This window comes from Cervus canadensis, chromosome 25 (assembly GCF_019320065.1).
Source record: "Cervus canadensis isolate Bull #8, Minnesota chromosome 25, ASM1932006v1, whole genome shotgun sequence".
In the NCBI taxonomy this organism is placed as follows: domain Eukaryota; kingdom Metazoa; phylum Chordata; class Mammalia; order Artiodactyla; family Cervidae; genus Cervus; species Cervus canadensis.
Window position 1 is genome coordinate 9080467 of NC_057410.1, and position 21127 is coordinate 9101593.

The 21127-nt window shown below is 41.0% G+C and overlaps 1 protein-coding gene across 5 annotated transcripts in view; it reads left to right on the top strand.

The window, feature by feature from the left end:
- The window catches only part of MSRB3 (methionine sulfoxide reductase B3), a 169744-nt gene that overhangs the window by 144977 nt on the left and 3640 nt on the right, over window positions 1–21127 (top strand). For all 5 annotated transcript variants that reach the window (XM_043447417.1, XM_043447420.1, XM_043447418.1 and 2 more), the window contains one exon: window positions 11959–12056. In XM_043447417.1, coding sequence (XP_043303352.1) covers window positions 11959–12056 — 98 coding nt within the window. The remainder of the gene's footprint in view (window positions 1–11958; window positions 12057–21127) is intronic.

Consider the following 21127-nt stretch of genomic DNA (forward strand, 5'->3'; position numbering starts at 1 on the left):
GAAAGAGTCATATTCACATGGAGCTTAGTAGAAGAAGTAAACAGTAGTCAAAAATTACCCACATAAAAATAAATAGTCACAAACCATGATACATACTTTGAAGAAAAAGTACTGGGTGTTGTGAACATCTTTGACAGTGAAACTTGACCTAGAATTAAAGCTCTGGATTCATTTATTCATCCATATTTAGTAAGCACCTACTACTGTGCCAAAAAAGCAGGACAGATTGCCATAGTCATTTAAAGTGCAAACTCATAACTTTCAGTTTGGTAGACCAAAAGATATTAGGAGCAAAACAACAACAGACAACTTAAAAATAAACTAAAGATAAAATGATTCTGGGGATGGAATTCTATTTTAGTCTTTTAGCCTTTCTTCAAATACAACTTCTGTTCAGAAAGCTAAGGAGCATTTGAGTAATGCTTAAGATTTTTTAGCATGTCTAAATATTTTTCATATCACTCATTTTATTGCAAAAACTCCATAGAAAAGTAATAGTGTAAGATGTTAAACACCTTAGAAAAACAGAAAGGTGGAATCAGTAGGAGGGACCCCAAGAACCCAAATATTTTAGCACAAACGTCATTATGCTTTCCACTAGCCATCAACCTGGCTTACCTTCCTTCCCTGCCAGGCTTTGTAAAGAGCAGTCTTTGTTCACTTTCTTCACTTCACATATGCTGTTCAACCCAACGGAGTTCAGCTTCTGTCATCATCACATTGAAATGTCTCTTCCTAAAGTTCCTCAGATCTCCTAATTATTGAATTCAGCAATCTCCTCTCAGATTTTACTCGACTGGTCCTTTCTGTAGATTTTGTCACTACTGTCTGCCCCCCAGCCTTGAACAGTTTTTGCTTTATTATCTAACTTTGTCTTGGTACCCTTGTCCTCCTCCTATTTTCTGGAACACCCTCCTATTTTCCTTTGTCGACTCATTCTTCAGCTCACCGTTTAAATACCTGCATGATTCTCCACTGCCGCCCTGTTCTCCTCCTTGCAAACCTCATTCTAGTCTTACTGTCTTCTGCGCTCTACAGACTTTCACATCTGTATCTTTAGCCAGGGTCTCACTTCTGAGCCCACATATTTCTCTGCCTCCTAGGTAGTTTCACACTAGACTGATTTTGTTATTTTCCCTGAAAACATGCATGATGGGCATGATCCAACTGGTCATACAAGCTGGAAATCTAATCATAATCTGACCCTGCCCTTCTCCTTGACTCCCCCACAGGTACCCCGGTCACCACAGTCAGAACTGTGCTCCCTCAGTCTCTCTATAATCTCTCTCCTGATCCCCAATCCCACTGCAATCATCTTCATTTAGAACCTCTAGTCCTGTACATAGTCTTCATCTGGTAGACCTGCTTTCATCTTCCCTTTTATCCCTCACCCTCCAGCCTGTTCCAGAGCCATCTGCCTAAAACACAAATCTGATCATGTGGTCTTTATGTGATTCCCCATCGTCGTGCCATGCAAAATGTGCCAGCAACAGTGCCACTGCCATTTAGAGCTATTGGGTTACTTGACAACAAGACAGAAAAGCAAGGTAACTAGTGACCAAAATCAAATCCATGTTTGAACAGTACTTCGTGTGCATGTGTGCATGCACACTCAGTCATGTCTGATTCTTTGTGACCCCATGGACCACAGCCCGCCAGCCTCCTCTGTCCATGGGATTTTCCAGGCAAGAATATTGGTGTAGGTTGCCATTTCCTGCTCCAGGGCATCTTCCCGACCCAGGGATCAAACTCAAGTCTCTTGTGTCTCCTGCACTGGCAGGTGAGTTCTTTACCAGCTGAACTATAGCACATTGTGTTTACATTTTATCAGCATTATTTCTCTTCATGGGCTTCCCTGGTGGCTCAGATGGTAAAGAATCTGCTAACAATGCTGGAGACCTGGGTTTGATCCCTAGGTTAGGAAGATCCCCTGGAGAAGGAAATGGTTACCCACTCTAGTGTTCTTGCCTGGAGAACCCCATGGACAGAGGAGCCTGGCAGGCTACAGTTCCTGGGGTCACAATGAGTCAGACACGACTAAGCGACTAACATTTTCACTTTCATTTATCACTATCTTCATTGATTTTTAGTATCTATAGATTGATTCTAATTTTATATATATTCTAAACTTGCTTTAAGTATCATTTTTGCTTGAGGTACCACTCATTAAAGCTGAATGAAGCATAGGGAAAATGTTTGCCAAAACCAATGACTTTATTTTTGTCATACTTACTGTTAAAACCATTTACTTGAGAGTTTGCCACTTGAGAGTTTGCCTCTTGAGACTATTGCTTGTTTACAGTAATGAAATCATGTCATCAGCATATAGGGGATGCTTGTCCTTATATTTGCTATGGCCAGGAGGGCCAAAACACAAGAAATTCTCAAACCACATTCAGCAAATATAAAGTTGAAAAGTAGTCTAAGAAATTTCTTTCCACTGAACTGGTCAGGGAGGAGACTATCCTGCCTGCCTGATTCTAAACCTAGAGGGCACTGTAGAGGTCAGGAAGTAAGTGCTAATCTCATCTAGTTAGCCCATAATCACGTTTTAGCCAGAGTCAAGTCTGAACCAGTGAAAGCTGCTAAACCTTACATTAATTTTGGTATTTTTTTATGAGTAAGGTAAAAAATAATATAATTGTGATTAGTGGGAAAAATTATAATGCCTAAAATCTGTTGCACCTTTCTATAAACTATTAGATCAAGACACTAAAATCTGCAGGCTATTAAAAAGAATCTCAGCTTCTTGATGATAGACTGAGCATTTGTTATTCAGTCGCTAAGTCATGTCTGACTCTTCCCTACCCCATGGACTGCAGCACGCCAGGCTTCCCCGTCCTTCACCGTCTCCCGGAGCTTGCTGAAACCCATGTCCATTGAGTCAGTGGTGCCATCCAACCATCTCATCCTCTGTCACCCACTTCTCCTACCCTCAATCTTTCCCAGCATCGGGGCCTTTTCCAGTGGGTCGGCTGTTCACATCAGGTGGCCAAAGGATTGGAGCTTCAGCTTCAGCTTCAATACTTCCAGTGAATATTCAAGGTTGATTTCCTTTAGGATTGACTGATTTGATCTCCTTGTTGTCCAAGGGACTCTCAAGAGTCTTCTCCAGCACCACAGTTCGAAAGCATCAATTTTTGGCGCTCCGCCTTCTTTATGGTCCAACTCTCACATCCGTACATGACTACTGGGAAAGCCATAGCTCTGACTATATGGACCTTTGTTGGCAAAATGATGTCTCTATAATATGCTTTTTAATATGCTGTCTAGGTTGGTCATAGCTTTTCTTCCAAGGAGCAAGCATCTTTTAATTACATGGCTGCAGTCACCATCTGCAGTGATTTTGTTTATTAAAAGGAATCTCAGCCTCTTGTTCATGATGATAGACTGAACATACATGTTTGTTTTCCTGTCTTCCAAGAAACCTCATTAAAGTGACAATTTTAAAAAGCAGAAGAAAGAGGAGGAGGAGAAGAGGGAGGAGAAGTTAAATAGGAAAAGAAACCAGTTGCAAAGAGAGTTAGATTGGGGGAAGGAGTAGCGGGATCTTGAGCAGACAAGAAATTGTAACCAATTTTCCCAAGGTGGGGAAAAATGGGAGGAAATACATTAATGGGTATGGTTGATAAAGAAAGATACAGCCCAGAATATGTGCGAGAGTTGTTTTGAGATGCCCAGCGGAATTATCAAGAGGCAAACAGGGGACTGACAGCAAGGTGTTGAATTGAAAGTCTGAAGAACAGCTAGACCAGCTTCACCTCTTCCCCATTTTCATATTTAGACTGACAGATCATCAGTTAGTCACATGGAGAAAGAAAAAAACCCAGAAGACTGCTCTTTTCAGATATTAAACAGCCTGTCTGGGAGAATTGGTGCTGTTATCGAGGTATTGTGCTCCAAAACGAATCATTCTTCAGTCAGCTATTCAGAGGGACCCTAAGACTAACAAATTCTTGGGCATCAGCAAATGATCGCTGTGTTCACAGAGCTCCCAGTCAGCTCTTCTATTCAGAGCCAAGACTAGTAAGGAAACAAACCTGTACTGTACCTGAAAGCAGAGGACCTTGCATAGTATAGCTGCAGAAGATAACTGACCCAGACCTCCATTCTCATAGAGAAATGCCCGAAGATCACCATCGATATACCAAGAAAACTAAGAGCATGAAAGACAAAATCCAAGACAAAGAGAACAATTACCCTAGAGAAAGCAGAGAGATTTTAGAGAGTAACAGAAAAGCTAAAATAAAACAACCCACTAATTTATATTATCAGGGATATTGGAAATACTTCATATATAAAAATAAGATGATGCTGTTAAAAAAAAACCCCACAAAATGTAAAAACAAACAAAATAACTGGAGGCCAGGAATAATGTGAAAGAGTAATCTGCCAGAAGGTACCTATGATTTGATGTCATTTATATAAATCATTAAACATTTAGAACACTGTATATTGTTTATGGATATTACATTGCAGAAAATGAATCAGAACAGGTGTTGGGGTGGGGGGGCTGCTCAGTCGTGTCCGACTCTTTGCAACCCCATGGACTGTACCTGCCAGGCCCCTCTCTGTCCATGAGATTCTCCAGGCAAGAACACTGGAGTGGGTTGCCATTTCCTTCTCCACACGTGTTGGGAATGGTACATAAATGATTATCTTTGTGGTACCAGGATGTATAGGAGTAGGGAAGAAGGTTGGAGGCAGATCTGGCTGTACTTGTAACATTTCATTCTGTTAGAAAAAGAGAAAAGTTGAAGCAAATATTTTTAAAAATTATTGTCAAATATGGATAATATCTGTTAAATCATGGCTGCCTATTATATTTTGTAAACTTTTGCATATCTTTTAAATATTTGTAATTAAAAATTCAAAAATTTAAATACTGAATTACAGAAAAATTTTGTACAATTGTATAGTGAAAATCACGGTCTAAAAGAAAAACAAAAGAAAACGTGACATGCCTTTTAACATGGGATGCAATGTAAAAACAGGCAAATGTTTGACTTGAAGCATTCTGAGATTATGACAATTGGACCATCCAGAAGGAAAGATAATCCCAGAACACTTCAGCTCTGCAATAAGCAATACATGTATAGTCATAATAATATACAGGCTGCTTGCTCATTTTCAACTCTTAGGATTAATCTATAAAAACATAGAAGACTTCATTAACATTAGGCACTGGAAAGGCAGGAAAGAGTAGGTGGAGGGAGGATCACAGCACTGAGGAGAGCCAAACAGTATTAGGTTACAGGATAGTCATGCATTCATTCAGTCGTTACATAGTTTTTAAATAACATTCTTACCTTGAAGGCACTAAGTAATTGGCAATATATGCTAAGTCGCTTCAGTAGTGTCTGACTCTTTAGGACCCTGTGGACTGTTGCCCACCAGGCTCCTCTGTCCATGGAATTCTGCAGGCAAGAATACTAGAAGCAGGTTGCTATGCCCTTCTCCAGGGGACCTTCTCGACACGGGGATCAAACCCTGTGTCTCCTGCGCTGGCAGGCAGGTTCTTTACCACTAGCGCCAGCTGGGAAGCCCAATTAGCAATGCAGAGGTGAACAAAATTCCCTGCCTTTATCCAACTTACATTCTAGTTCCAGAAGCAGTTTAAAACCAAACAAGGTTTTAAAAGAATTATCAATAAAAAGAATGTAACTATAAAAATTAGAAGGGGGAAGGAAGGGGAAAGGAAGGGGAGATAGTGTAAATATGAATACTAAGTCATAATTCACAAGAAAGAATCATTTATAGTTCATAAACAGCACTGTTCAATGGTGAAATGTTTTCTATTTGTGCAAAATAATGGTGGGAATATTCTATATCTGTATCTGTGTTGTCCAGTGTCATCACCATTAACTACGCGTAACTGTTGAGAACTTGAACTGTGGTTAGTGTCACAAAGAAACTGAAATTTAAATTTTATTTAATTTTAATTAATTTTAATTTGACTTGTGACATGTTCTTGGGTGCTACTGTATTGGACAGCACAGATTTAAAATGAAGGGTTCAGATAGCATGTGCATATTTTGTAGAAATAAATAGAAAACCTGTTAAACATGATTGTCTACAAGGTGGGGAGAATTGAAAGGGAACGTTTCACTGAGTCATCTTGCACTGTTTGATTTTCTGCTACATGCATGTATTTGGTTGATTAAACTTTTGGGTCTTTGAGGGGGAATAGAGAATCATCCTTTTAAAAATGTTATTCCAGTTATACCTGAAGTATCAACTGAAGTGAATAACGGGGCAAGAATCAGAGCTTTAAGCTTCAAACAATTTTTGTTATTAGGAGGTCTCCATAGAGAGCTTTATTATTTGGCTTGAGATAGCTAATAAGGTAAATATTGGTCAGTGAGGTTAATAGTTTCTGGTTTCAGAGAAACTAAAAGCTAAAAATTTTGAAGTACGGCCCTAGAATTATAGAGCTATGAGAATTGCTATCCGCAGAAAATTATATCTGCAGATCTCTAACTTGTGTCACCAAAACCATGCTCAAATATATATCATCATTATTAAACCATCACTCAGGCCCAAGTGGCCTTATTTTTGCATTTGAAGATAACAAAATACTTGTCATTACATTTCAATTCAGTGTATTCTTGGTCGTGGGTAGTTTCTGCTGTGTTCTACTGATGGGTCATGCAGCTAATTTACTGAGGTTTCTAATCTTATCTGGGGGTTGAGGGAGGGGGTAGGGGAAGAGGAAGCTGGATAGCCATCCTTGTTAAATGAAGAGTAGAGGAATGAGGACCACTTTTTCTAGACATGGTACAGATGGAATTGGCTTCAGCTTGTTTATAATCTGTTGCTCGTTTTAACAACTTGTTTTGAAGATATTTGAGAGGAAGGAGGAAAAGGTTGGAAGAGAGAGCTAAGCAAGTTTTTCTCAGGGGGCAGTTGGAATGAAACATTTTAAATCTGTGAACAGTACACTGCTTTTGGAGAGCTGTATCACTATAAAATTCTGGGTTCAAGTAGACGTAAAGCAGCTTTGTTAAGTTAAGTTACATTACGAGTCAGCAGGAATCATTCTTCCTACCGCAGTCTAAAAAAAATCCATTCGAGTGTAGGTGGTAGCAAGCACCAAGGACCTACTGTTAATAAACTAGATCACTTACTCTTACATTCGAGATGTAAATGAACATATCCTGGATTTGCGTCACATTATACCAGCATATACCATAGACACGAAGCTATGTCTGCAGATTAATTTGGCCTGATGTTTGGATAAAATTGAAGCAGAACTGCCATATTCCAATTTGTCGGTATGAAGTGTAGTACTTGTAGTTACTTGCTATTGAGAGAGGAGAATTCTTAGAAAGGAGAACTATTTATTGAATATAAGTTGTTCTTGATATTAACAGGCTAATATCTAAAAGGTACAGGTTATGGTCTTGGAAATAAAATGATAATCAGCCCATATCCAAACTCTTTGAATAGAAAGAAAAGGATGTGCTGGGGATAGGGTGAGTCAACTCTGTTTATACAGGTTTTCACATGACTTTTCTTTTAAAAAGTATATGGAATGCATCCAAAACAAATACTGTTTTGTTAGATGAGAAGACCAAAAGGGAAATCCTAGAGAAAGGAGGATGGATGATCTTTCTTTAATGTCAAAACTGACAAAAACACATTCCCCCCCTCTTTTGCTCAAGATAATTTTCTCAACAAGACCCAGATTGCTTCAGTCTTTGCCTATCACCCTTTGAAGCACTTTCCTTATTATTAGGAGTGGGGGCAGGGTTTCCTTTGAGGATTTTTACAGCAGTGAAGAGTTCCTCCTTTAAATACTTTCACATGATGAGGGAATTCCGCTTTCAAAGTGCTGTCATCACTGTGGCTTCTCTGCCATAAGACGATTTATTCTTGGGTGAAGGTCCTTCTTAGTTTGATTGTCAATAGGACTTACCTTTCTGATGGATTCTCTTTCTATAGAGCTTGCTTTTCTGAGAGATGCAGCAAATGGGCTCAACATGCTCTTTTGTTCACCTTACTGATGAAGCTGACCAGTGATTCTCTTTTGAAATATGTTCCATCATATACATTTATAGACTTCACTGTGGCTCTCTTTGTCAGTCTCCGCCAATTAAGCTGTGGGTGACATGTCCAATAGTCCTTCTTGAAAGCTATATTTCTTCTGCAGTGCAAAGGGACACTGATTTTGTGATGTATAGTGTCTCCTCCAGTGTTTAGATAGCTCCATGGTAAATAACAACAACTATTCAAGTGTCAACAGTGTTCCCAGAAACATTGAAGTCTTTTGAGAACCTGTACTCCATCCATGTCACTCCAGATCACCCTGCTCAACTCTTAAATAGTCTTCTGGAAAATTCTATAAATATTTAATTCGTGGAAGCAAAATGTATAGCTGTATGGTTTCATAGCTCATTTGAAAGCAGTTCTCTCCCCTCCCCAAAATCTTTAGTAGGCAGTGATTCACAATTATTAGAGAAGAATTAGAATGAAGAAACCCCAAATAGAGCAGATAGTTTTCTCAATATTATTGCCTAAATGTGAGCTTTTAAGTCTTCCTAGCTGTTTTAGATAAATGAATAAAAATCTTAACTATATCCCAAACTAGATGACATCATTTACATCATTACTGTTGGATTTTCCCTTTAAATAGTTTGGTCTTTAGAAGGTGCGGGAATTGGCATTGTCTAGGGTACCCATTCACTATCCCCTTCCACCTAGCAGCTCTTAAGTGCAACTGTGTATGTATCAACTGATCCAGACTGGCGGTAAACATAATTCTTAAAACCTACAACTTCCTTCCTGCTAGAGTGTTTAAATGATTGACCTCTCAGCCCTTCACTGAGGAAGAAAGTGGAACATAAGTAGAGCAGCTAGACTAAATCAGCTGTAGATTAAGACAGATTCTAGTTTTGACTTTGCCACTTCCTGCCTGAGTAAGGTTGGCAAATAACTATTCCTTCTGCTCCCCGACCCTCTCCCCGCACAACCCAGTAAAGTGAGTAACCTGACAATCGTTATGTGTTTTTACCACCTTAAATAAATAATAAGGATATTTCACCTAGATAGAGAGACTTAATTATAGAAATTGAGCCAAATTGGATAGTCCAGTGAGAGATTAGAACTGTTATTCCTTAGTCTGGTTTTGTAAAGGAGTGTGACTATGTTCTCTCCTCTTATGGACTCTATGATGTACTATAAATATTCATTCCACTTTCTTCTATAAGCCAAGTTGAAAATCAGTTTAATAAACATCTCAGCTGTACCTCTGTGCTGTAGATCATGGGAAACTCTGAATATCCTGAAGTCAATTACCTTCAAAATGCTCACCACCTAAGCAGGGAGAAAGCATGAAAACAAATCACAAATCTAGTGTGATGAGTAGAACAAGATAAGTACACACAAAACGTACGGGTAAACATGGGAAATACATATATATTTCTCTGGATCTATTTTAAATTCTAGAAATAGGAAAATATGTGTGGGGGGAGGGAGGTAGCTTTATGGTAAATCAAAAAAAAAAAAACCTCCTGACTCTTTACCTGTTTACTGCTGAATCAAATATGTCTCCTCATAATATTAGTTGCTATAAACTGTAATCAAACAAGTTAAGACATGGAAGGTTTTCAAAAAAAACCAGAATGTTCTCTTTCTTTTCATAGATAAATTATTTTTCAATGTCTTAAAGCAGTGGAATTCCCTGGTGGTTAAGACGGTTGAGTCTGCCTGCAATGCAGGAGGCCCGAGTTCGATCCCTGGGTCGGGAAGATCCCCTGGAGAAGAAAATGGCTACCCACTCCAGTATTCTTGCCTGGAAAATCCCACGGACGGAGGAGCCTGGCGGGTTACAGTCCATAGGGTTGCAAAGAGTTGGACACGACTTGACTTTCACTTTAAAACATCACCACTAAGTTTCTCTTTAGTATTGGTAGCCTGGCTTGCTGCAGTCCATGGGGTCGCAAAGAGTCGGACATGACTGAGCAACTGAACTGAACTGATTGGTACTTCTGTCATTAGACAAAGAAGAACACTGAAATGGGTCAAGTAGTCATTAAAAACCAAATAGTGTAGCCCAGAATATGTTGAGAGTCTCTCTGGAATTTAGAAAATGGGGAGAAAAGAGTTTTCTTAAGGATATTAATGTTTCTTAGCATAATTAGGTTTTGTGGATTATTATCCTATATCTACTAAGTTAAGGTTTTCTTGGTGATTTGTAGCAATCTTGAATTAAAATCAAGGAATTGGAAAGTGTTTAAACTCCAGGTGTTAAATCTAGCACTATGAAAGCTGTACTGTTGCATGAGGGGAGTGCGGGGCGGGGAGTGCAGGGAAATTTAGTATAAAAACCTGGTCTGAGCTAATTTGTTTTGTTTGAAACTGGAAATCATATTGTTGAAATTTGCATTCTGTTTTCTTTCAGTAGGTGTATTAATACAAAGTACTCTGCTTTTAAAGGGCTTCCTCCTTTCTACAGGAAAAATTTAGCTTCTGAAAAAAGAATTGCACAAGCAATTCAGCAACATTGCACGTCTTTCATCATTTTAGGAATACAGACTTCAGCTCAGTAACTCCAGACATATTTTCTGGAAACATGTAAAAACAAGCCCATAAGTACTGAACATAAAACCTGGGTACACCCATAAACATGTGTACAACCTTAAGGTCTACTTACCACTGAGTTTTTTTTTTAAAGCTGTGTGCATATTTTAAAAATCACTAGAATAAATGAAAATTGTAACAAGATGCTGTTTGAGAGAAGGTGCTACCTGGAGATTCCTGAGGAATACCGCTCTGTAACTGTCCTATGAAGTGAGCACGCCTCCTGCCCACCAGTAGATAGCACCTGTGCTTTCCAGACAAGTTCCTGTTGCTGTTCAGTCGCTCAGTCATGTCTGACTCTTTTTGAACCCACGGACTGCAGGATGTCAGGCTTCCCTGTCCTTCATTGTCCTCCTGGAATTTGCTGAAACTCATGTCCATTGAGTGGGCGATGCCATCCAAGCATCTCACCCTCTGCCGCCCCCTTCTACTTCCTCGGTATTTCCCAGGATTAGGGTCTTTTCCGATGAGTTAGCTCTTCGCATCAGGTAGCCAAAGGATTGGCTTCGAAGCTTCAGCTTCAGCATCAGTCCTTCCGATGATTATTCAGGGTTGATTTCCTTTAGGATTGACTGGTTCGATCTTCTTGCTGTCCAAGGAACTCTCAAGAGTCTTCTCCTGAGAAATTAGATTAAGATGGAAACAACAGAATTAAAAAAATATATATTTTAACTATCCAAGTGTTAGTCACTCAGTTGTGTCCGACTCTTTGCGACCCCATGGATTGTAGCCCACCAGGCTCTTCTGTTCATGAAATTCGCCAGGCAAGAATACTGGAGTGGTTAAGCCATTCCCTTCTCCAGGGGATCTTCCTGATCCAGGGATCAAATCTAGGTCTCCTGGGTTGCAGGCAGATTCTTTACTATCTGAGTCACCAGAGAAGCCCTTAACTATCCAAACTAAGTACTAAAAAAGTATGGTTCCTAAAGAAGTATGGAATAGTTAAAGTTAACAGCCAGACCAATTGGATTGTGTTTTGGGGGAAAAAAAAATCACACTGTAAAACTCATAGGGCTTTCGAACTATGCCTGGTGACTCTGAAGATAAGAACAAGAGGCGGAAATGCTAAAAGAGAGCTTTGTAAATTTGGGGATGTGCTCAAAACTACTGGGTGTTCTACGAGTGTCTCATGAAACATAAATCTCAATGCAACTATAATCTGGATGTGAGGAAAAGGTTATTCTTAAAAAATAGTTGCATTTTTTGCAAAATACTTTAACCTTTGGTCTTTGGCCTTCCTTTTTTCAGGTTGACAAAGTTAAGCATGATTCATATACTAAAGTCTTCCTGTCTATGCTTAGTATTCCTTTTAGAGTTGCATTCTAACCCATGGTTGTATCTCTCTCTGTTTCCGTTCTTGTGCGTGCTCTGCCCCAGGTTGGCCTTCATTCCACGACGTGATCAATTCTGATGCGGTCACATTCACAGATGACTTTTCCTATGGGATGCACAGGGTGGAGACCAGCTGCTCTCAGGTCAGTGTACCCCACCTAAAAACCCGAAATGTTGCTCATTCTGCTTTGCAGACACTTCCAAGACTCCTGGTTGTGCTAAATATAGTAACTAAGGCCAATTGACCCATCACAAAAGGGACAGACAAACACAATGAGGTCTCTGTCAAGTCCTAATGATATCTCAGTCTTGAGGAGTTTAGCAAGTCCTATTAAATGTCAGTCATTGGCTTCAACGCTAGTAAACAAAATCACTGGTAGGAAAAATTCTTCTCATTGACTCAATACAGTGGGGAGTTGAATGAAGATTTCATTACACGGCTTCACGTGATCTGACATTTCACGTGCGCACTCATTGTTCCGTCATCATACCTCTAATGGTAATGATCCCAACATGGTCAACAAAGGCCCTAGAAACGTCTCTCCTTGGATGGATGTGAAGAGGGAGGTTGGAGAACAGAAGAAAAAAGAGGAAGTTCAGTGGCTGGCTGTGCGAGGGCAGAGAGAGAACGTTCGAGAAAATAACTCCTTCTGTAGGTCTTCTAGAAATAGGCTTATCTTCATTTCCAAGGATGTCCCTTTCACTCTCCTCTGACTGAATCAGTGCTGGATCTAATGGGGAAATGAACATATGTTGAGGAGGAGGCAAAAATATAGTTAATCTGTCATCCCAATCAAGAAACTTGAACTTAAACCCAGAGACCTGGCCAGAACCTTCTTGTACATAGAACTAAAGCAACTGCACATTCTAGTCCAGGGTAGGTCATCCTGCTCCACTTTGCTTTAAATAAGTGAACGTAAAGTCTGAGTGCTGTGGTACCGAAACTCACCGATGCTAGAGTGCGTTGCTGGGGGCTGTCTCTTGTACAAATTAGAGGTGGAGGGGCGCTGTCAGGCAGCTGTGAGTGCAGAGGGATTGCCACGTGAGCCTCCCTCAGCATTCTTCCACCTGCCCTTTAACCCTGTTCATCAGCCACAGGAGTTTTAGGGAGGAGGTGGCATATTTACTACCAAGTAGGGAGGAAGATTGGTTTGAACCTAACCATCTGATGAATTTCTATTTTATTTCATTTATTTTTAAGTAAAGCTGGCAAGTGAACTGTCTTCTAAGTATGAGGACCACTCTCTCCCTTGAAAAAGCAGGCTTTATATCTTATCTAAGTCACATTTTCCATTCACCCTCATTTCTCAGATCTGAGTCTAAGCCAGAAAGTGGTACTTTTTGATCCTGGGTCTCACCCTCAGAGATATCTAATTTAATTGGTCTGGGTGATGTCTGAACATCAATGTTCTTAAAAGCTCCCCAGGTAAATGCTCACAGTAACCTTCTGAGTAGATAATGTTATTCTGTCTCATCTTACAGTGGAGGAAACTGAGGTACAAGAAGTGCAGTTACACTTGTATAAATATTCATAGATTGAACTGAGACTTGAATGTGGGCATTTAGCTCCAGAGCTTTTTATGGTGCTCAAATGGATAGGTAAGTAGATAGATACAAGCACCATAAGAAGTCATGTTGAAATAAGAAAAAAACAAAAAACAAATCCTATGATCCTCCAGCAGTTAGTTTAATTCAATTCAGTTCTGGATTCAATTGAATGTTTATTCTTCATAACTTCCACAAAAGCAAATTGCGAATATCTACCCAGGAATCTAAAATATTTGACAAAAAAGTGAGATAGGATGGTACATAGTCATTTATAACTTAGGTACATAGTATTTAGTAAACCTCCCTTAAGGCTAATGGTTGTGGGGTATTTTTTTCCCCTTTATTTTTTTAAGCTGCCTTAAAGGTTGTTGTATGATTGCTCCTTTTCTTTTCACTCAGAACCTATTTTCAAACATTGAGTTCTATGAAAATCATATGAAAAGGGACAGAAAAAGTGGGGCATAAGATCGTAACTTTCCTTCAGGGCCTACTCTCTGAAGTCTTTGTGACTAATTCTTAAAATTCACAGTTGGAATACATTTCCTCATTTCTCTGTGCCAGCCACTGAGGTGACACCAGTGGGAGTCAGATAAGACTGTTAGGAAAGTGTCCTGCAGGGACCGGAGAGGAACGAAACCACAAACTGTGCCCAAATTAGGCAGCATTCATAGCAGACACCACCCTAACCCGGGCACAGCTCTCAGCCCTCGATCGAAGGCCTAGTGACTGTTACTGTTCTTTGGGTACAGTTGGGTAAAGCACTAATACTCCTTTTCAGCCTCTTTTTCCACCACCTTTATTTCTCACGTAAGAAAGTGCATCTTGCTGACGATGCATGATGTGTGTGGTCAGTCGTGTCCGACTCTTTACCACCCCATTGACGGTAGCCAGGCTCCTCTGTCCGTGGGATTGTCCCAGGCAAGAATAACGGAGTGGGTTACCGTTTCCTCCTCCTGGGGATCTTCCAGACCCAGGGGTCGAATCATGTTTCTTTTGCTGCATTGGCAAGTAGATCCTTAACCACTGGGCCACCTGGAAAGCCCAGAAAGTGCTTGACCCTTTCTTAAAGAAAAGTCTTAACTTTACAGAAAAGAGCAAGGGATATTCGTTCTGCTTCTTTCTTAAATGTAGAGAGAAAGGGAGGGAAATTTGTTCCACTAATGCATGTGCAAGAGTGCATGCTTTGGGAAGTAAGTGCCACATAGAAAATAATCAGGTTCCAGCCCCAAAGAATATGTTTGCTGGAATCTTCCCCATGTGGACAGAGTGGGCCTGCCTGCCCCACTTCGGGCTGACAGCTCACTAAGCCAAAAGTGTGCATCTTGCCTTTCAGTTTCTTTGTCTCTTAATTTGTGCTTGACACAGAAATTTATTTTTCTTTGTTTTACATTTTTGTTTAGTTTTCTCTTTTCCATTTTCTCATTCATCCTTTTTATCTTGACATGGTAGGTGGGGGAACTGATTTAATGGTTTCCGTACTAGAGAAACCACCTGTATCTTGCTTCCCGGTTTCTCATCCTTAATACTGTTTTTCACTATCAGTTTATCTTCTTTTACCTTTTATTCTTTCAGTTTATGTAGTCTTCTACTTGCAACTTTTTTTTTTTTTTTAAACTTTTGGATGTTGACATGGTAACTTATCTAATTTGCTTCTCTTCTTAATAAAACTCTTGTGTTTTGAGTTTACATGGCTTGTCATTTCTCTGGACTGAATTGCATCAAAGGAGTTTGTGTTATGATGAATCTGTTAGTTGTTTTCAGTATCTTAGAGACATTTTCAGTTGGACACGTTATGTGGAATGCTTCTTTCTTTACAGTAAAGATGGAGCATCTAAACAAGAAGACCCTTTTACTGCCAACTTAACACCAATAAACTGAGCTTCTGTGGATAAAACCAGTAGACTCAACTTGCCTGCAAGGCAATATGGTGATTTTTTTTGGTCTATGGGTCTCTAATTCTTGCTTTAGTACTTAGAATTCTTCTTCTTCCACTTCTCCTTTTTTCCCCTCCCCCGTCCCCCCTTCTCTTCCTCCCCTGTTCCTTCTTCATTGTTATATGAATCACACCATGCAGTTAGGCCTCATATTTGGGTGCATGCATGCATGTTAAGTCTCTTCAGTAGTGTCTGACTCTTGGCGACACTATAGACTGTAGCCCGCCAGGCCCCTCTGTCCAACCAGGAAAACTAGAGTGGGTTGCTGTGCCCTTCTCCAGGGGATTCTTCCTGACCCAGGGGTTGAACATGGATCTCCTGAATTACAGGTAGATTCTTCACCATCTGAGCCAGCAGCAAAGCCGCATATTTGGGTAGAAATGACGAACACACTGGGAGCCATGTCTACCACCTCTTTATACTACATTGTAGCTTTTCCGTGTGCCCAGGGACATCTTAGGTTGTAATATTTTAGTAAAATTCTTATTGAGAAAGTTAAGATTTATTCAGTACTGTAATCACTTTCCAGAGAACTATTACAGTCAGGTCCTTCTAAAAGAATCTCTGTGCTTCTTTAAGTTAACACAGAAAATAAGCAAGGGTAGTAGAGCTTCTTTATTTCATCAGGATTCCTGCTTCTGAAAGAAACTGGTTATCCTTTATATTCTGATGTTCCTTGCAACTATACTTATTTTCTTTTACCATTCTATCTACTAAGTTAAGGAATTATACTCCACTTATCTCTTCCAAAGTGGAACTTTATCCTAAATCTGCCCACTTTGGGGTGGGCATAGGTAGGTATCTTCCCCCTGGCTCTAGCAATTTCCTAACAAATCTCAGTTATAAAGAATTTTCCTCAATTTTATATAACTTACATTTTTAGTTAGTGATAAAAATATGTTGCTTCTAATCCAGTTTCACTGATGACTATCAATTAATTGCTTGACAGCTTCTCCCTACACCTCCAACCCCAGCCTATTAAGCAACGCTGTCAGGAATTTAAATTCAGTGGAAAGAGGTAAGGTTTGCATGATGTAAGCTGTAGTTCAGCAAGATAAGTCCCTCCTGGAAATACTTGGGGAGTTCTTCCTTTTTTAGATCAAATTTCTACGTCTGCAGCAAATGGGAGACCAATAAATCACTGAACATTTTCTAATAATCTGGGAGGAAACCACCAGAACCCTGAGTTTACCCAAGCTGGACTCTGTTTATGACTGCAGCTATTACGGTTTGAATCTATGGTAGAGTCCTTTAGTTTGTTTTAGATCATTATTAATTTGTTCTAAGTCAGCCAGATCAACAGAAAGGTAAATATCCACCAACACAAAGTATTTTTTCAAGAGTTGAGCAGTTTTGGGTAAAAACCCCAAACCTTATTAATCTTTTGCAGATGACAACTCATATATTGCTGATGATTAAAGATACCCATGTGTTACAATAGGGTTTCAGACTTACAGCCCCCTCTCTCTTTTTCTTGATCTTTCAGTAAAATCATAATGCTAAACTGGTGACTTCACAATCCTTTCCTTGGCAAAAGATTAATATCACAAGCACAGAGGAAAAGAGCCCTACTTACGCACAAGTGTCTTCAATAACAGTGGGAGAAAACAGGATACTACTGGCAAAGTCAATTGCTTTTCTTCTTAAAACTCTTTTCTCCTTCCCATCCTGCCCCATGCGCCCAAGTGTAAAAGCCCGGCTTTGAAACCGCTTCATCTTGTAGATCAAACACTTAAGAGAAAATGACAACAATAAAGCCTAAAACATCCTAGGAATAGCTGGGAGAAAACCCTCTAAGACAGTTGGAAATACATCAGTGCAGAAATATGTAACTGGGTTGAATGCACTATTTGTGTTTCCTATGCACACAATTGAGAATTGCAGTCAGATTTTAAGGAATTACGTTAAATTTGATGCCCAATCACTTCTTTTGGATGTGGCGGGGTGGGGTGTGGGCGTCCTTTCCTTTTGTCCTCTGCAGGTTCTTTAGTTGCCAGTTTTTCTGAGTGAGAGGCTTAGGTGATAAAGGATGCCTGTGGGAATTTAAAATTTTTCTTTTGAACAATGCTTATCTCATGCTTCCTCAGAATGAGAGCTAGAATATCCTGTCATCGTTTGTATTGTACCTGTAAAAGAAAGAAATGCATAACCACCTTAAAACAACTTTCAAAATGCACACCGAAGCTTCTACCCTGAAATAAATGATTAACAGCAGGTTTCAGAGATTTCTTCATCGGGCAACCAGTTTGTCTCAGTCACAACCAGGTGTGCTAAGCGAGCCCAACACATTGCCAGTTGGCTGGGGCCGGGGAGGCAGCGCTCGCAGGCGGCTAAAGAAACAACGCGTCACTGACAACTTTCATTCATCATCCCAGCCTTCCGCCAGGGGTAGGGGGTGGAAAGAATGGGCTCCATGTGCGTTCCCCTCAGGGAGGAGCCTTCAGGGTTTGTGCACTTTTAAAAGAAAGTGAGTACTTGTCTTTTGGACTGCAAGGAGATCAAACCAGTCCATCCTAAAGGAAATCAGTCCTGAATATTCATTGGAAGGACTGATGCTGAAGCTCCAATACTTTGGCCACCTGATGGGAAGATCGACTCATCGGAAAAAACCCTGATGCCGGGAAAGATTAAAGGCAGAAGGAAAAGGGGATGACGGAGGACGAAGATGGTTGGATGGCATCAACAGACATGAGTCTGAATAAGCTCCGGGAGTTGGTCATGGACAGGGAGGCCTGGTGTGCTGCAGTCCATGGGGTCACAAAGAGTCGGACACGACTGAGCAACTGAACTGAGCTGAACTGTTATGGGAGGCTGGGTGTTCCTGGGAGGAAGCAGAAATGGTACCGTGTGGTTAGGCTTCCTCCAGACGTACAGTCTTACAACTTTACAGGCAGCCAGATGGGCATGTACGTGGTGGGGGTGGTAGTTCAGTCTCTAGGTCGTGTCCAACTCTTATGACCCCGTGGACTGTAGCCCGCCAGGCCCCTCTGTCTGTGGGATTTTCCCAGGCAAGGATACCGGAGTGGGTTGCCATGTCCTTCTCTAGGGGATCTTCCCTACCCTGGGCTCGAACCCTGGTTTCCTGCATTGCAGGCAGAGTCTTTATAAACTCGGACACCAGGGAGGCTCATGTATGTGGTGACGCAGATATAAATGAGCACCTTGCTCTTCCCTCCAGCTGGCTCAAGCCATGAAGAATCTGCCTGGAGTACAGGAGACCTGGGTGGGGAAGATCTCCTGGAGAAGGAAATGGTGACCCACTCCAGTATTCTTGCCTAGAGAATCCCATGGACAGAGGAGCCTGCTGGGCTACAGTCCAGGGGTTCCCAATAGTCAGACACGACTGTGTGACGAGCACTGTACTGCACTGCTCCTCTGTCACTTATGTGAGCCTGGAGTGAATCTTCCAGAACATCTTGTGTGCGAGCATGATGAAGCAATCACTCTTGTTTTTAGGGGACCCACATCTTTTCTGAGGATTTCCCTACCCCATCCCATCGCCAACCCATACAGTTATTTGCAAGTGATTTTTGTTGCCTTTTCCCAAATATAATTTCTCCTCCTCATCTCCCTCCCATTTTCTCTTGCCTGGATTAGGGACGTCGAGAATCTGTGTTTTTCTTACTGTTTAACCGAAAAACTAGTGTCAGATCTAGCAACTGAAACTGCAGGCTGACAACCAACTCAAGTCCAACAGATTAAATTACTCTAATTTGGATTTTTAAAAAATGATTTGGGGAATGAATGATCTGGGCACTAAATACTACAAAGTGGCGTGAAGTATACTGTTGCTATGCTTTATTTTTGAAGTAAGATAAAGAGAACCATTCGTTAAGTATGCTTGAGATGATTAATAAAGGCGCTATCATTTATTTTTGCCCAGATAACTGTATTCTCTCATTAAAAAAAAAAAGAAAATCTATCTGAGGCTTTCATGTGAAAACTCCACCTCTCAGATGCCGAGTGATCAAAGTGCTGGAGCTGCACGTGAGATCAGTAATTGTGCACACATACTGGTCACCAAGAGCACCAGTTCCTGCTGGCCTGCACACTGACTGTTTTGGCAGGCAGAAATAGGTGCTTTCCTGTGTCCATTGGGTAAGCATATGTATTTTCACTGGTGCATCTTAGCTGCTGATGCCTGAAAATTTGGCCTCAATTGTTTATAGAAAGGAAAAGCAATCTGAGCTGTCAGCCTTGATATTACCTAAACCTGCATAAAATGTGGAAAAATAATGCAAGATTTGTTTTTTAGGCCTGTTTCATATTTTCCAGGCAATAGATCAAATCAGTTCAGGGTTCATTTTTAGTTCTTTAATAAGCTGACACAGTATGTTGGCAGTAAAATAAGAATGCACTTTTAACATGGAAGTGCCATGTAGTCGAAGTTGCTATTTGTGCTATTTATTAATAGTAGAGAGCCCTCGAGAATTGAGCTTAGCACTTTCAATGGGGAAACTGAGATTCTAGCCCTTTCCATTGTAATAAGCACCGTCCTTCACTTCTCTCTCATCATCTCCGTTTGGTATGGAGGGACAGAAAACCCCATTCCCTTGTCAAGTCCTGCTTTACGTCCCTGCGGTTTATAAGTGTTTTATACACCAAATGAGCACAGTGAGAAGAATTAATAAATCATCTCTATGCCTCTTCTCGCGTATTCTTCCCTAAATCTTGACTCCTCCATCTGCTTAAAATGTTCTCCCCTAGATATCTGCGCCTTCACTTCCTCCAGGTTCTTACCCCAAAGTTACCCTGGGAGAACTACCCTTGACCACTTTACCTAAATTGTCAGCTCCCAGTCTGACACTCTGTATCACTTTCTCTCTGTTTTCATTTTTGTGGGTTTGTTTTTGTTTTGTTTTTGCTCCTTAGTGTTTATTTCCACCTACTATGCTTACAGTTCCTTATTACCTTCGTGGTTTCGGTCTCTACCAGTGGAATGTAAGCTCCATGAGGCCACTGCCTGTACCTGTGGAGTCTGGGACAGTACCTGGCATAAAGTGGGTGCTCCATACATATTTGTGGAATGAATAAATAGGGGTCATTTGCCCCAGGCTTTGATCTCTTTGTTACGTGACAAACTAAAGGATGTGTTTTCGTAGCCTGTTTGAATGTGGTGCGCTCATATCCTGGTGGGCTGCCGTCTATGGGGTCGCAGAGTCGGACACGACTGAAGTGACTTAGCAGCAGCATCAGCGATGTCACCATACCCTCTACCCTGTCCCTGCTGAGAGGGGTGGGCGGTAGTGAGCGTGACCTGTGCGCTGGTCTCCGGGAGCCGCACTCAGCAGCAGACTGGTGAGCCAGCCTATCTGGGGACACTTTCTCTGGGCTGGGTTTCTCCTAAACACCATCATAACCACCACCCCTCCTTCTGCCTCTGTCGGGACTCTCTGCCTCCTCCCCTTCCCCAGCGTTTTGGATAGTCAGTAGCATGGACTGAGCTTGACAGCTTGTTCCTCCTCCACATGATCCAGTTCGAGCAGGAAAGCAACCCTCCTGGTACCCACCTCTCCGAGGCCAGAAAAAAGGATTGCGTGGACTAGTGACATTTCCATTCGCCACGCTGCAGTCCTGGTGACCATAACATAAATCCGTTGCACCCTGCCATTGCTTTACTGGGTTCCAAGAACATCCAATGCTTTTCTGATGTTAAGTTTTACTGCCCATGAAAACCAACACCACCTCCCTCAGGGCCGGTTACACAGTATCTTTTACAGTGGACTTCTGCA